The 16,765-nt window shown below is 47.1% G+C and overlaps 1 protein-coding gene across 1 annotated transcript; it reads left to right on the top strand.

Moving 5' to 3' along the window:
- Nucleotides 1–2,889: 2,889 nt before the first annotated feature.
- LOC138568994 (7-alpha-hydroxycholest-4-en-3-one 12-alpha-hydroxylase-like) lies at nt 2,890–9,490 on the top strand. The gene is made up of 2 exons (XM_069646729.1): nt 2,890–2,929; nt 7,998–9,490. Exons 1-2 carry the CDS (start codon nt 2,890–2,892, stop codon nt 9,488–9,490), a joined length of 1,533 nt encoding a protein of 510 aa, XP_069502830.1.
- Nucleotides 9,491–16,765: the final 7,275 nt, after the last annotated feature.

Raw genomic sequence — 16,765 nt, 5'->3', positions numbered from 1 at the left:
GTGACCCTGTATTGTAAGGTCAGGAAAGGATAAATGTGGCGAAGGATGGAAGGAAATAGCTTTTTACCACTGAGTTGATGTGGCAGGGTCAGGTCTGAGTCCATAATACACCATGTACCCAAGATTCTTTACTGTGTTGGTGGGGGTGGGCCATAGAAGGGGTTGAGGTAAGAAGGCAGTTTTCCCACAAAGCATGATCTCTGTTTTCCTGGGTTGAGTAGGAGGTGATTGACCTTCATCCAGCATTCGATCTCGGAGAGGCAGGTTGCGAGATGGGGAGAGGTAGAAGAAGGGCTTTTTGAGATTTTGAAGATGTGTTTGTTGTTGTTGTTATAGTTGTAGCATGAAAACCATGAGCCCGAATGAAGACGGGCAGCAGGCTCAGGTTGAGGTTAAAGAGGAGAGGGGAGAGAGACGACACTTGGGGCACCCCAGGGCGGACTGGGAGGGGTGCCGAGGAGATTGGAAACAAATGTATGATTTGAGATCTGTTGGCGCGGAAGCAGGAGATCCATTTCCGAGCAATATCCCTGATGCCTAGAGCGTGTAGTCTCTTGGTGAGGATGGAGTGGTCTGTTGTGTTAAACGCTTCTGAGCTGAAAGGACGAGCAGAATTAGGGCAGTGCATCCATCTGAGTCAGTGTGCCTTTGTAGATTGTCCTCACAGTGGTCTGAAGCCTGATTGAGCAGCGTCTAGGATCTTGTTGGATTATGAGAAGAGGCGTAGTTGTGAGTAAGCCGCTTGGTCAACTAATTTGGCTATATATCGGTTATTCAAGATGGGTCTGTAGTTGGTCTGGTCAAGAGCATCGAGGGAGGCCTTTTTAAAGAGGGGCTTGATGAAGGAGGTCTTAAATTCTTTTGGGAAGATGCCATAAGTGAGTGATGTGTTGATTATGGATTGTGCAAGATTGCCAGCACAGGTGGATGGCAAGATTTCTTTTAGGAGGAAGTAGGGGCAGGAATCTTCTGAGGAGTCTAATGGCTGGCTAAGTAATAGTAGTTTTAGGAATTCTGGTGTGGGAGCGATAAGAAGGAAGAGAAAAGTGGAAGGGTAGAAGGCGGTGCTGTTAATTTGCTCGTGGTGGAGTGGGGGGTTGAGATTTTCGAGAGGATAAAACTCTAGGGCTTTGCTGTGGAAGTGGTCTGAGAGTGAGTCACAAAGGGATTGAGTGTGGCGGGATGAGTTGGGAAGCATGCCGGGGCATTACATTCAACAACGAGCTTAGAGAGCTCCCTGGTTGGGTGCAGGGCTCTGGATAGTCTGTTCTTGTAATAGGATTTATTTAAGATTTGTGGACCTCCGAATGGTAGAGTTTGAGTTGGGAGGCATAGGAAGGTCTGTTAGATGAGGATGGGTATGCACACCATCTGCGCTCCAGGAAATCCTTCAAGATTTTCAGTTTTTTGCAGGCTGGAGTAAACCATCTGGGTGAATGGCATTTTCTGTTTGAGAAGGATCTGATGGGTGATATGGAGTTAAGTTCTTCAAGAAGCCAAAAATCTAAGTTAGAGATGGGGGCCCTCATCACGATTTGGGCAGAGCAGTGAAATTGCAGAGGTTAATGCTATTACCGCCGCGTTACTGCTCCGCCCAACTATGAGTTGGACGGAAAGTCAGAGGACTCACCTCAAGCTCTGATCTCGGGGGTAAATCGTCCGACTTTCCCCCCATTTTCAGTGCAAATAATACAGCGGTATTAGCACTGCTGTAATTGCACAGAAAATGCCCCATTGAGTCCTGTGGACGCCACAAAATGGGGAGTTACTGCACCACCGCAACTGTTGATCCGGCGCTAATAGATTTCACACCGGGATACCGGCCAACTCGTGATGAGGCCCACCAACCTTACTTGGGAAAGAGAAAGGGTCGTCTGTGAGGTATGTAGTCTCTCTGTGAGATCCGGGGTCACTTTGTTTTCCTTCCAGAGGTGGGATCTGGTTAGTGGGCCGGGGGCTGCCAAAGGAGGGGGGGGGGAAGTACCCTGAGGATAGGACAAAGAAGATGAGGGAATGGTCTGACCATACGAGCAGGTGTGGTGGTATTGTGGTGAGGTGTTTGGGGGATCCCAAGATTGTATTTAGGGTGTGACCAGCAGAGTGGGTTAGGACTGAGATTATCTGTGTTAGCTGCAAAGTTTCCAGTTTGTCCAGAAATGATCAGAGTCATTGTGTTAAGGGGAATAACATACTAAGGGCCTCATCACGAGTTGGGCGGTAGCACCGGCGCTGTTAGCGCCGGCGTTAATAGCCCTACCGCCAAACCCCCCGGCGCTAATAGCGCCGGATCACGGGTTTGGCAGAACGGGTATTGCCCATTCCCCACTGATCCCATTCGGGAATTCCCCATTCGCCATTGGGCTCAATGGGGAATTTTCGCGCGCTTACCGCCGGCGGATTTCCCGCCGGCGGTAAGAGCGTGAAACTTCGGTGGATTTCCCCCCAGCTCAGAGCTGGGGGGAAATCTGCCAAACCCGTGATGTGGCGGACCCTTAAATGCAGCGGTAATACCGCTACTGCCGCATTTAAGGGTTACCGCCAAACTCGTGATGAGGCCCTAAATGCTGAAGCTTAGGTAGGGGTGTGAGGCCATGATGGCTGTGACGGAATTGCTTAGGGTTTCTACAAAGCTTCTTTTGTATCCCTGGGGCCGGTACATGCTCAATAAGCTGTGTGCAGATGAGGGGGAAGAGTAGGAATTTGACCAAGAAAGATTTGCATCCTGGGTTAGGGGGCCAGTTGTCAAAGTGCAACGTGGCGAGACAGGCTTTGTGGAGGATGTCAATGCCGCCTGCCCTGCTGGCCCAGTTGTGGACAATTAGTTTGTAGCCCAGTGGGAAGGCTTTATATGCAATCAGGAAGCAATCTTGGGAGAACCAGGTTTCAGTGATGAAGAGTATGTTGGGCATTCTGTTAAGATTAGTTCTATATATTATGAGGTTTTTTTTAGGCCTATCTGACATTGATGAGAATACATTTCAGGTGACTTTTTAATTGATTGAGGCGGGCAGGTTAGGTACTGGGTAGGAGATTGTTGTGGAGGAGCCATTATACCAGAGGAAGGGGGGTGGCTGGAGGTGGAGGGGGATGGAGGAGAAGGCTGAGAGGGTGTTGGATGTTTGTGTGGGAAATGCAAGGGTGGGTGGAGAGGTCGGCAGGTTGATTGGTAGAGTGGCTTTGAGTTTTGGGGGATTAGGTGCTAAGTGGGAGCTTGGTGTGCAGGAGGGTTGTCCAAAGAGGGAAGTGGTTGGCTTGAGGCAGAGGGGGAGGAAACGTTTGGAAGACACGGTCTTGGTGGTTGTGTTGATTGGGAAAGTGGCTTGGAGGTTTGAAGGTGTATGCGAGGGAGGGAGTGAATGTGTACCAGTTGCTGTAATTCTGTAGGTCTGTAGAAGAAGAGTCTGTAATGTTACTGGGAGGATTTGAGGCTGTTGGTCTCTGTTTTGGAGCTGAAGATCCAATTGGGTGTGGTGACTCAGGGGACACTATCCTCTTGTTGCGGTAGGTGAAGTGCTTGGCTTGAAGGCTTTGGTGGATGTTTAACAGGTTGAGGAGGGATTTCACTGGGTTTTGAGGTGTAATAGGGTGCGAGAGGATGTAGGTGTGTGTGTTTTCATTATGTCATGGAAGGAGGTTAGGGTAGGTTGGCTGCATAGGAATAGCAAAGGAAGCAAGGTGTTTATTTCTTCTGTTTTATTAGGGTGCTTAGAGTGTGTGAAAAGAGTAGGTGGGTCGGCCAAGTGGGGGATGGAGGCCAGAACTGCTTGCAAGGTATTTAGTGATTCAAGGCACGAGTCTGATTCAGCTGGCCATGTTGCAGTTCAGAGGGTAATGCTACTTGAAGTGACGGGGTGGTTTATGATAAGGGGAACCAAGTGGGAGGGAGAGCGCTGGATTGAAAGCCTACGTGGTTGGATAATGATCGATGAGGCGCTGAAAGGGTGGGAGAAGTCAGGATTTGACTGAGGAGTGACAGCCTGTGGGTTTGTGAGGATTTTGGAGAAGTTGTACGAGATGTGTTGAGGGGATCCTCCTTGGATGGGTTTGGGGTATGCTGTTATAAGAGGTGGCATGTACAGATGTATCTCTATCAAAAGTTGAAAAGAAGCATGAAAATCTAATAGCACATATTCTCCACTTCCCATCACATTTAGGGTAGGGAAATAGTCAGCTAAGAAGGAAAAACTAAATAAACGTAGTGGAGTTTAACAAAAGAAGGAAAGCCCTTTCACCCTAAGTGTAACCAGAGACCAGAAAGATGATACTCTATTCAATGCTGTATCCATGTTGCTCCAAGATTTAGCAGGTCAGAGGTATTTAATAAACTTGGTGTCAATTCTTTCAATATTGTGGGTGGTCATTTCTACTTTTACTTAGAACCTTTTTTGATGTCTTGATTACTTACCAGTAATCTTTGTTACTCCTAGTCCTACTCATCCTCGTCACAATACTAACGTCATGAGGCCCAGCCTCCCCAACCCTTTTTTTTCTAGAGTTCTATTACCTCCCTCATGACCCACAAACCTTTGTTAGTTTTACCAAGTTGGATCATGGGACCTTTGAAACGATTGGAGGGTGGGGAGGGCAGTCAGTACTTTGATGAGGAAGAGTAGGAGTAGGAGTTATGACAGTCACATGTAAGTAATCAGAGAGTTAACTGTACATTTCTCTTCCTCACCACCCCCAGCAAAACCCCTCAGGGCACTGCCAATCGCAGACAATTCCCTCAAGTTCCAGGACCTGAGGCTCTCCCCCAAGGTCCACTTCCCCCATACGGTTCTGGACCCCAGGGTGGCCCCCCAACCCACACCGCTGGCATCTGTGGTAAGAATGATCCTTGAGGGTGTGTCAAGAGTTATCCCCTTCCTGAGACCAGCTACAACCACGATTCCAGCGCTTCTCTCAACTCCTGCATCACAGGAATGAGAGACTCATAGGATTGGGAAGCCGGAAGCCAATGATCGAGAAGGTGAGAAACCAGTAGCCTGATATGAAGACAAAGCCCACTCTTTCAGTAAAACCCTGGACTGAGCCTCCTGGAGGTGAAAGGCTCTCTCCTTGGGGAGGAACACCTTCCCCTATCTGGTACAAAAGAGAGCCCCTATGAAGGTCAGCTCTTGAAAGCAAAGTAGTTGATATTTTTCCAAATTCACCAGGAAACCCCATTCCTCAAGTGATCTGCACAATGACTGCAACTCCCTATCGGCAGCCCAGATAAGCCAGTCATCCAGCTCTGGGAAGACATGAATACCTTGGAGATGAAGTTGTACCACCAAGGGGGCAACAATCTCGGTAAAATCCGTAGGGAGGGATTCAATCCAAAGGGGAGAACTCAGAATTGATAATGCCATCCCCCACTGCCAACCGGAGATATTTCTGCTGAGCAGGACTGATGTCTATATGGTAATAGGCATTCTGCAGGTCCAGGGACAACAGCCAGTCCCCTCTGGATATCAAAGGATTCCATCTTGAAACACTCCCCTCTGATAAACATATTCAGATCATTCAGGCCCAGGATCAACCTGAATTTCCTGGATGGATTTGGAACCAGGAAGGCAATGGAGTAGAACCCATACCCTGCTATGCCCAGGGAACCCTAACAATAGCCCCCCTTTGTAAAAGCTCCTCAATGGCATGCAACATGGCCTTCCATTTCTGACTGCCTTTCGGCGTAGGAGTTGTGATCATGGCTGATTGCACAGGAGGGGTTGTAAAGTCTAGTAGGTACCCCCTTAGAACTGACTGATGTGCCCAAGCATCTGCAGAGCACCAGTTCAAAATCTTGTAAAAGAGCCAGACTCTTACACCAACTGGAACCCTTCTGTGGTTCTCAGAACTTTAGTATCTGAACAGGCAATTTCACTTTTCCAGGGTGGGTACTAAATGCAGCCTGTCTCTGAATGGGTTTATCCTTACTGCCCGATGAAAAGTTGCAGGTCCTGCATCCCGACCCTCTGTATTTGGAGGAGGTGGACGAATTCTTCTTTCTCAATTTGTCTGCATTCAGCGTGCAACACCTTATGCACTTTGTCCTACAAGGTGTCATTGAATAACTTGGTGCTTTCAAAAGGGATCTTCAGAGCCATGACTTTCTGAGAACCCTTTGACTTCCAATCTCGGATGTGGATGTGTCAGATGTGGATGTGTCATCTGGTTTCATTACCTGTCCCCAGGGCCATAGCGGACCCTCTCACAACGTCATACGCTATGTCAGACAAAAGGTTCCATGATTTTCTGCTGTTTAAGTTCCATAGACATTAACCCTGATTTGCCAGATGTCCGCCATGTGAACCTTCTTCATTGCTGCATTTCATTTCTTGTTCACAGGATCCCATACCGCAACTTCCTCTGCTGCCATGGTGGATCTGCCAACCAGGCTGGTCAGGATGTCATCCACAACAACATTTTACATCAGGAAGGAAGGACTCAATTCTCTTAAGGGTTACAATTTCATCATAAAACGTGGCACAGATATATGCTCAGGGTACTTCCACTCAGCAAGAATCTTGTTCTTGACATGAGAAATGAGGAGGGGCCCTATCTTCGGCGTGAGCTTGTGCTACTGCGAGAGCAGAACCTCCCAGGGCCACGGGATCGGAAAACCACATGCTGTCCCATACTTGAGTCAAAACCGCCTCTACCTACTCCTGGTATAAATATTTCCCTTTGGTTTCCTCTTCTTCAGAACCTGAGGCGCCTGCCATGGAGGAGGAGGAAGAGGAAGAAGGGGACAGTTTTCTGTTCCTTCTGCCCTCGTGTTCTTTAATGGCCTGGATCATAATGCCCCTAATCTCTTTCTGGAATAACGAATACTTCAGCTACAACTTCTTTTTAGCTGTTCCCCTTTTTTCCAGAACACCCTTTCAGGACTAGAGGAACCAGAAGAGGAGTCCTGCCCGTGTCGCTTTTTCTCCTTCCTTTTCCCATCAGGAGCCTCGACCAACAACAGGGAGCAGAAACCACTACAAATTGTGACTCCCAGAAGCGTCTCACAGAGCCTGGAGGACACAGTAACGTGGTAACCTAGCAACTAGCAGGTTCCTGCGTCCTGCTTATACGCGCTGCACAATACCAACCACAGCATAGTGCGTCAACATGGGGGCCGACTCTGGAGGCCCCGATTCCCTGTCCATGCACAGACAGCGCCTGCACCCAGCGCTAACAGCCGGTGCCACATGGGTGCATCAAAGAAAGTACGTTCCAGGCCCAGATCTCCTTACCGCAGCCCCGGTCTCGACACCCAGGTCCTATTGCAACTCCATCTGGCCCCCTCTCCCTGCTGGATGCCTGAGAACCTTCTCCCATCCACAGGGGAATTCCTGCTCACTTGGGCCCCCTTAACCTGCAGGGGCCCAAGAGCCTGTTGTCTCATATGCCCACCTGCACCCCACTGGAGGCCTGCTACGTTGCTCTTCAGAACCCTGCTCCAGGAAGATCTCCTGGGTCCTGTGCAGAGGACAGGAAAAATGTTATCAAAGGATTGTGGGTCATGAGCAAGGTAATATATCTCCAGAAAAAAGAAGAAGAAAAATGGGTCCTGTTGAGGAGGCTGAGCTTCATGACGTAAGTACTGGGACGAGGAAGAGAGACGTGGGCAATGTCATTTGGCTTGATTTAAATGCAATCACACCATCCACAACTACATGGAAGAAGCAAATTGAATGAGTATTCAATGGGTTAAATCCGTGTGCAGATTTATGTGCATCACAGGTTTGTTAATCCTGGTACAGCCAAATGAGCCTTTGAACCTTCAAAGTTGATATATTGGTTACCATTAAACTGAGCAATTCAAACATCTGTTATTTGCATTGTTTCCAAACAGCAAACATTGTGTCGTATATAGCAACACTAAGTACTACTGTTTTAACTCTAACTTGCTATTTGAGTTTTCATAGAATCTTAATATATATTTTCTTTTACCTTTAGGTACATCAACATAGAAAACCATATGTGCTTGCAGTGATTGCTTGCTTTCTGCCACTGCTTTTAACTCTGCACTATGCTACGTGGTGTATACCGTCATGGACTATTCCGCCTGCAAAGACCCAATGAACCCCCTTTGGACAAAGGCAGTATTCCATGGCTGGGTCATGGTCTGGATTTGAGAAAAAACTTGCCCGCATTTTTACTTAAGATGCAGAAGAAACATGGGGATATTTTCACAGTGCAGGTTGGAGGTGCCTATTACACTTTTCTAATGGACCCTCTATCTTTTCAATCAGTGGTCAAAGAATTTTCATCTAAGATGGATGGTAACGCAATGAAGTACAAATGGTTAGTTAAACTCTTCGGCTATGATAATACATCAAGCCTTGAACCTCTGCATAAATCTACCAAGACCCACCTAATGGGCAGTGGTCTTGTGGACATAACCCAGGCAATGAGTGATAATTTTAAAAATGTGATGCTACATGATGTTAATTCTGAGAAAATGAGCAGGTCCTGGCAACAGAGTGAACTTTTTCAGTTCAGCTTCAACATTATTTTTCGTGCTAGCTATCTTACGCTGTTTGGAAATGAGTCAGCCAAGCAAGCAGGAAGCAGAGAAAAGGCCAAGGAAATTGACAGAATTATTTCAGAAGAATTATTTCATGAGTTCCGAAAATTTGACAATATGTTCCCCTCGTCGGCTTTTGACAGGCTTCCTCCTGAGGGTAAGCAAGAACTTGAACGACTGAAAAAATACTTCTGGACTAAACTATCTATGAAGAACCAGATGAATAAAGATAATATCAGTCGGTGGGTCACTGATCAGCAAACGTTTTTCACAAAAAACAGGGTGCCAAGCTATATGTTGGAAAGGAGCTTGTTTCTGAAACTGTGGATATCTGAAACAAATACTGGGCCTGCCGGCTTCTGGATTCTCCTGTTCTTGATGAAGAATCCAGAAGCCTTAAAGGCTGTAAAAGAAGAAATTAAGCAAGTCATTAAAGCATCTGAGCAAGAGGTAAAACCAAATGGTCCGCTACTGAGCATCACTAGGCACATGATGTTGAAGACGCCTGTTCTTAACAGTGCAATGGAAGAAGCTCTGCGACTAGCAGCTGCTCCATTGATTGTTAAAGTTGTGCTGGAGGACATGACTCTCAAGATGGCAGATGGTCGGGAGTATGCTATCCGTAAAGGGGACAGAGTTGCCATGTTCCCCTACATTGCTGTGCATATGGATCCAGAAGTCCACCCAGAGCCCCATCTTTTCAAATACAACAGATTCCTGAATGCTGATGGCACCAGAAAAGTAGATTTCTGCAAGAATGGGAAAAGATTGAAATATTTCACTATGCCCTTCGGTGCAGGTGACACAATTTGTTCAGGTCGTTCCTTTGCTGTCAATGTACTGAAGCAACTAGTATTCCTTATGTTGACCTACTTTGAGTTGGAGTTAGTTAATCCAAAAGAGGACATTCCTTTGATGGATCACAAGCGGGCAGGATTTGGCGTCATGCCACCAAATCATGACATCCTGTTCAGATACCGACTTATTTTATAAATTGGAATCATTTACATTTTTAAAAATAAGGGTTCAAATTGAAAATCCTGAGATTTGAATTAATGGTGCAAGGCTGATTTAATGCTATAAGGAAATGCTAATAAAACTATCCATTTACTAAAATCTGACTGTACCTTGCTTTAAGGTACTATTAAATAGTGAAGGTATTTTAGTTATATTTCCCCATGCACTTTTTTGTTTTGTTCTGCAAAGTTGCAAACAACATCAGGTTTTCTCTCTACTAGATATAATTCCTGGATCCAAAAATTGTACAGTGTGTTGCGTTTAATGTTAAGGATTATTTAGCTGGTACTGTGTTTCTAGATAATCAGGGTCATCATCAGCAATGTACACTTACTTCAGTGATAATTAATTATAATTATTAATTATAATTGTTGTTTTATAATGCGCTTAATACCAGCAAGTGGCGCAGTGCTTTGTCCTGCTTCCAAGACAGATGCGTTGCTCCTGAGGTATCTTTCCTCACCAGAATTTCCAGGTAAAGAAATGTCTGAAGATAATAACCATAAGAATTTAGAGCCACATCATGCAATGTAGTCCACACCAGTGCATTAAATGACTGTGTATATAGTACACACTGAAATGTCTTTGACTCTCCCTCTTATCATTCATTTGACAAATGTGAATATAACACTTCTCAATTGAACTCTTTGTACCGAAATTAAAAGGAGGAAAGCTAGCCACACCAAGATCCAACCATTTGACTAGCAAGGTAGTGGCAGATCATGCTTCAGCAAACACCTAACACAGTGAGCTTCTTCCCTGTATCAAGCATTAAGTAACATGTTCCAACATTCACCAAAGCATTTCTCATTTCAATGATTCTAACTTCCAGGCTTTAGGCTTAGCACAGCTTTCTAGAACAGGCAGTTGAAGTACCCCAATAATATATCATACTGTTTTTAACATGCAGCTGTCACGGCATTCATCGTTTGCTAATCTGCAAGATATGAAGAGAGGAAATGGTGGTGGTGAAACTTTATTTACATTTATTCATTAGACAGACTAGTATTCTCTACTCTCGAATGCTGATACCAAGCTCTTCAGTGCACTTTGTACCGGTACAAATTCTAACCCCTTTGCCCTGTTTTCCAACCTAAGAGACAATGTTCAACTTCAAACAGGAACAAGGTGGCCCCCAAACCAGCCACCAACACCCAAATGAAAATATAAAGAATGAACTAACATCTTTAAATGCAATCCCAAGAAGTTGTCAAGGAGCAATAATGGTTTCAATTTACAAAAATGGAAATGGGGCGACCCCCAACATTATTGCCCCCATTACTCTTTTGGACTTGTTATCCAAGCTGTATGCAGCGGTCCTGTTAGCTAGATTGGACGAATGGTGCGAGACAAATCAAATTTGAGCTTCTATCCAGACTGGCTTTCGGAAAGCTATATCCTCCACAAACCAAATATTTAGACTAATTATGTACATTAGTAAATATGTCTCTATAAAGAACGTGCCTCAATGTGTCGCATTTATAGATTTCCAAATGGCCTTTGATTTGGTGCTGAGAAATCATCTTGTAAAAGAGCAAGCTGTCCCTCCTTGAATAATTGACGCAATCCATTTGCTCTACTCAAATCAATTTGTAGTAGTATGCTGGGTAGTACACAGAGAATCCACTGAGCCATTCAATATCACTATAGGAGTTAGGCAGGGGTGCGTGTTGGCCCCCTGCCTATTTTCTCTATAATGATAGTGCAATTAAAATGAATGAGCCGAATGGGTATGCCTTTACATTTTAGATTGAAATCTGGCCAATTTTTCTGTTTGCGGATAATGCGATTTTAATATTCAAAACCTTGTGAGGTTGCAGCGGCTACTTGATAGCCTTGCATTAATATGCAAAGAAAGGGGATTGAATGTTCACATCTCAAAAACAAATACAATGGCACCATCTGATGAACCTCTTCCTAGATGCTTTCGTAGAACTTATGCTATCAATAATATCGACATTGAAGATGTTGACAGGTATGGCTACCTGTGAATTTTCTATATGCAAAACTGCCAAATGGGTTGCCCAGATAGATAAAAGTGCTTTGTCGTTATCAAAAAGGGGAAATGTGGTGACACATTTTCTGACACAATATGAGGGACGAACGACTTGGAGATATCAAAATGCAGGCAATTAATGCTGCATCCTATGGTAGTGGCCTTTGGGCCCATTGCAATGTAACATCTTTAGAGAAGAAGGAAAATACAATACTTCCATTTAACGCTCCCTCGGGTGCTAAAAATCATGAAGGTATTTTAGTTATATTTCCCCATGCACTTTTTTTGTTTTGTTCTGCAAAGTTGCAAACAACATCAGGTTTTCTCTCTACAAGATATCATTCCTGGATCCAAAAATTGTACAGTGTGTTACGTTTAATGTTAAGGATTATTTAGTTGGTACTGTGTTTCTAGATAATCAGGGTCATCATCAGCAATGTACACTTACTTCAGTGATAATTAATTATAATTATTAATTATAATTGTTGTTATATAATGTGCTTAATACCAGCAAGTGGCACAGTACGTTGTCCTGCTTCCAAGACAGATGCGTTGCTCCTGAGGTATATTTCCTCACCAGAATTTCCAGGTAAAGAAATGTCTGAAGATAATAACCATAAGAATTTAGAGCCACATCATGCAATGTAGTCCACATCAGTGCATTAAATGACTGTGTATATAGTTCACACTGAAATGTCTTTGACCCTCCCTCTTATCATTCATTTGACAAATGTGAATATAACACTTCTCAATTGAACTCTTTGTACCGAAATTAAAAGGAGGAAAGCTAGCCACACCAAGAGCCAACCATTTGACTAGCAAGGTAGTGGCAGATCATGCTTCAGCAAAGACCTAACACAGTGAGTTTCTTCCCTGTATCAAGCATTAAGTAACATGTTCCAACATTCACCAAAGCAATTTTCATTTCAATGATTCTAACTTCCAGGCTTTAGGCTTAGCACAGCTTTCTAGAGTAGGCAGTTGCAGTACCCCAATAATATATCATACTGTTTTTAACATGCAGCTGTCACCACATTCATCGTTTGCTAATCTGCAAGATATGAAGAGAGGAAATGGTGGTGGTGAAACTTTATTTACATTTATTCATTACACAGACTAGTATTCTCTACTCTCGAATGCTGATACCAAGCTCTTCAGTGCACTTTGTCCCTGTACACATTCTAATCTCTTTGCTTCCATCTAACGCTCCCTCGGGTGCTAAAAAACATGAGCTAGGTTAACATATGTGGCAAAACTGAAACCACTCCTGTACTGGTTAACATTGTGGAATGTTCCTGTGTTAAAACTATATCTGGAAGCACTCTGTGTGGTGCTAGCATTGCAGGAAACTCCACAACTCTTGTGGTTTGCCTATATAAAAAGAACTCTAGACAGAATGGTTTCCTGTGGCTATAGAACGCACTATAAATCTGTGGTAAAAGAGGCATTCGAGCAGTGGTTTATTCAGGAGATATGAGCCTCTCTTGAAAATAAAAGTCTGTCAAAAGAGTACCGCATTTTAAATCCTGTTCCACATATACAAAAGTACTTGAATCTACCACGCTGAAAGGCTACAAAAACAAGGATGAATAAGATGCGTTTTGGTATGGCATGTTGCCAAAATAAAGCTATCTACGAATAAAGAAATGAGCTGTACACGCAGATTCACATTCCCCCTTGCTCTTCAGTGGAGCAGGAGCTCCCGTGACCCTGCAGGAGCAGGGGTCTACCAAAGGGAAGGCACCCCGAATTTTACAACCTTTCCCGGTAAGCGCACCTCCAAATTGGGCAAAACGGATTCTCCGCATCACAATATCCCAGCTACGATGCCCATATGCCCTTGCTGTCCCTGCAACTGAAATCTGCTTTGGCGCTGTGTTTCCAGCCGATATTGCGACCGTGTGCATGCTTCCACCATTGCTCACCATGTGGAGCCCAGCACACTCAAAGATGACCGCCCGCCACCCATTTGAGGCATCCACTGCCTAATCCACCCAGCAGACGCTGCTGAGTCCCGATTGGCTGGTGACCCTTCTTCAGCCACCTATCTGGAGCCGGCAGGCGAAGCCGGCCCACTCTCACCAAGGCCCAGTGAAACAAGGCTGACTCCTGTCCTAGCCTGTCCCAGCCGCTACACCATTCCCCCTTCCTCTTCAGTGGAGCAGGAGCTCCCGTGACCCTGCAGGAGCAGTGGTCTACCAAAGGGAGGGCACCCCGAATTTTATAACCTTTTCCGGTAAGCGCACCTCCAAATTGTGCAAAACGGATTCTCTGCATCACAATATCCCAGCTACGATGCCCAGATGCCCTTGCTGTCCCTGCAACTGAAATCTGCTTTGGCGCTGTGTTTCCGGCCGAAATTGAGACCGTGTGCATGCTTCCACCATTGCTCACCATGTGGAGCCCAGCACACTCAAAGATGGCCGCCTGCCACCCATTTGAGGCATCCACTGCCTAATCCACCCAGCAGACGCTGCTGAGTCCCGATTGGCTGGTGACCCTTCTTCAGCTACCTATCGGGAGCTGGCAGGCGGAGCTGGCAGGCGGAGCCGGCCCACTCTCACCAACGCTCAGTGAAACAAGGCTGACTCCTGTCCTAGCCTGTCGCAGGCGCTACACCATTCCCCCCTTCCTCTTCAGTGGAGCAAGAGCTTCCGTGACCCTGCAGGAGCAGTGGTCTACCAAAGGGAAGGCACCCCGAATTTTACAACCTTTTCCGGTAAGCGCACCTCCAAATTGTGCAAAACGGATTCTCCGCATCACAATATCCCAGCTACGATGCCCAGATGCCCTTGCTGTCCCTGCAACTGAAATCTGCTTTGGCGCTGTGTTTCCGGCCGAAATTGAGACCGTGTGCATGCTTCCACCATTGCTCACCATGTGGAGCCCAGCACACTCAAAGATGGCCGCCTGCCACCCATTTGAGGCATCCACTGCCTAATCCACCCAGCAGACGCTGCTGAGTCCCGATTGGCTGGTGACCCTTCTTCAACTACCTATTGTGAGCTGGCAGGCGAAGCCGGCTCACTCTCACCAAGGCCCAGTGAAACAAGGCTGACTCCTGTCCTAGCCTGTCCCAGCCGCTACACCATTCCCCTCTTCCTCTTCAGTGGAGCAGGAGCTCCCGTGACCCTGCAGGAGCAGTGGTCTACCAAAGGGAAGGCACCCCGAATTTTACAACCTTTTCCGGTAAGCGCACCTCCAAATTGTGCAAAACGGATTCCCTGCATCACAATATCCTAGCTACGATGCCCAGATGCCCTTGCTGTCCCTGCAACTGAAATCTGCTTTGGTGCTGTGTTTCCGGCCGAAATTGCGACTGTGTGCATGCTTCCACCATTGCATACCATGTGGAGCCCAGCACACTCAAAGAAGGCCACCTGCCACCCATTTGAGGCATTCACTGCCTAATCCACCCAGCAGACGCTGCTGAATCCCGATTGGCTGGTGACCCTTCTTCAGCTACCTATCGGGAGCCGGCAGGCGAAGCCGGCCCACTCTCACCAAGGCCAGTGAAACAAGGCTGACTCCTGTCCTAGCCTGTACCAGCTGCTACACCATTCCCCCTTCCACTTCAGTGGAGCAGGAGCTCCCGTGACCCTGCAGGAGCAGTGGTCTACCAAAGGGAAGGCACCCCGAATTTTGCAACCTTTTCCGGTAAGCGCACCTCCAAATTGTGCAAAACGGATTCTCCGCATCACAATATCCCAGCTACGATGCCCAGATGCCCTTGCTGTCCCTGCAACTGAAATCTGCTTTGGCGCTGTGTTTCCGGCCGAAATTGAGACCGTGTGCATGCTTCCACCATTGCTCACCATGTGGAGCCCAGCACACTCAAAGATGGCCGCCTGCCACCCATTTGAGGCATCCACTGCCTAATCCACCCAGCAGACGCTGCTGAGTCCCGATTGGCTGGTGACCCTTCTTCACCTACCTATCGGGAGCTGGCAGGCGAAGCCGGCCCACTCTCACCAAGGCCCAGTGAAACAAGGCTGACTCCTGTCCTAGCCTGTCCCAGCCGCTACACCATTCCCCCCTTCCTCTTCAGTGGAGCAGGAGCTCCCGTGACCCTGCAGGAGCAGTGGTCTACCAAAGGGAAGGCACCCTGAATTTTACAACCTTTTGCGGTAAGCGCACCTCCAAATTGTGCAAAACAGATTCTCTGCATCACAATATCCCAGCTACGATGCCCAGATGCCCTTGCTGTCCCTGCAACTGAAATCTGCTTTGGCGCTGTGTTTCCAGCCGAAATTGAGACCGTGTGCATGCTTCCACCATTGCTCACCATGTGGAGCCCAGCACACTCAAAGATGGCCGCCCGCCACCCATTTGAGGCATCCACTGCGTAATCCACCCAGCAGACGCTGCTGAGTCCCGATTGGCTGGTGACCCTTCTTCAGCTACCTATCGGGAGCCGGCCGGCGAAGCCGGCCCACTCTCACCAAGGCCCAGTGAAACAAGGCTGACTCCTGTCCTAGCCTGTCCCAGCCGCTACACCATTCCCCCCTTCCTCTTCCGTGGAGCAGGAGTTCCCGTGACCCTGCAGGAGCAGTGGTCTACCAAAGGGAAGGCACCCCGAATTTTACAACCTTTTCCGGTAAGCGCACCTCCAAATTGTGCAAAACAGATTCTCCGCATCACAATATCCCAGCTACGATGCCCAGATGCCCTTGCTGTCCCTGCAACTGAAATCTGCTTTGGCGTTGTGTTTCCAGCCGAAATTGAGACCGTGTGCATGCTTCCACCATTGCTCACCATGTGGAGCCCAGCACACTCAAAGATGGCCGCCCGCCACCCATTTGAGGCATCCACTGCATAATCCACCCAGCAGACGCTGCTGAGTCCCGTTTGGCTGGTGACCCTTCTTCAGCTACCTATCGGGAGCTGGCAGGCGAAGCTGGCCCACTCTCACCAAGGCCCAGTGAAACAAGGCTGACTCCTGTCCTAGCCTGTCCCAGCCGCTACACCATTCCCCCTTCCTCTTCAGTGGAGCAGGAGCTCCCGTGACTCTGCAGGAGCAGTGGTCGACCAAAGGGAAGGCACCCCGAATTTTACAACCTTTTGCGGTAAGCGCACCTCCAAATTGTGCAAAACGGATTCTCCGCATCTCAATATACCAGCTACGATGCCCAGATGCCCTTGCTGTCCCTGCAACTGAAATCTGCTTTGGCGCTGTATTTCCGGCCGAAATTGCGACCGTGTGCATGCTTCCACCATTGCTCACCATGTGGAGCCCAGCACACTCAAAGATGGCC

The sequence above is a fragment of the Ambystoma mexicanum genome, chromosome 2q (assembly GCF_040938575.1).
Source record: "Ambystoma mexicanum isolate Mex_15411 chromosome 2q, UKY_AmexF1_1, whole genome shotgun sequence".
In the NCBI taxonomy this organism is placed as follows: Eukaryota; Metazoa; Chordata; class Amphibia; order Caudata; family Ambystomatidae; genus Ambystoma; species Ambystoma mexicanum.
The sequence above is the reverse complement of the archived record's forward strand: the minus strand, read 5'-3'. Positions and strand labels throughout refer to the sequence as shown.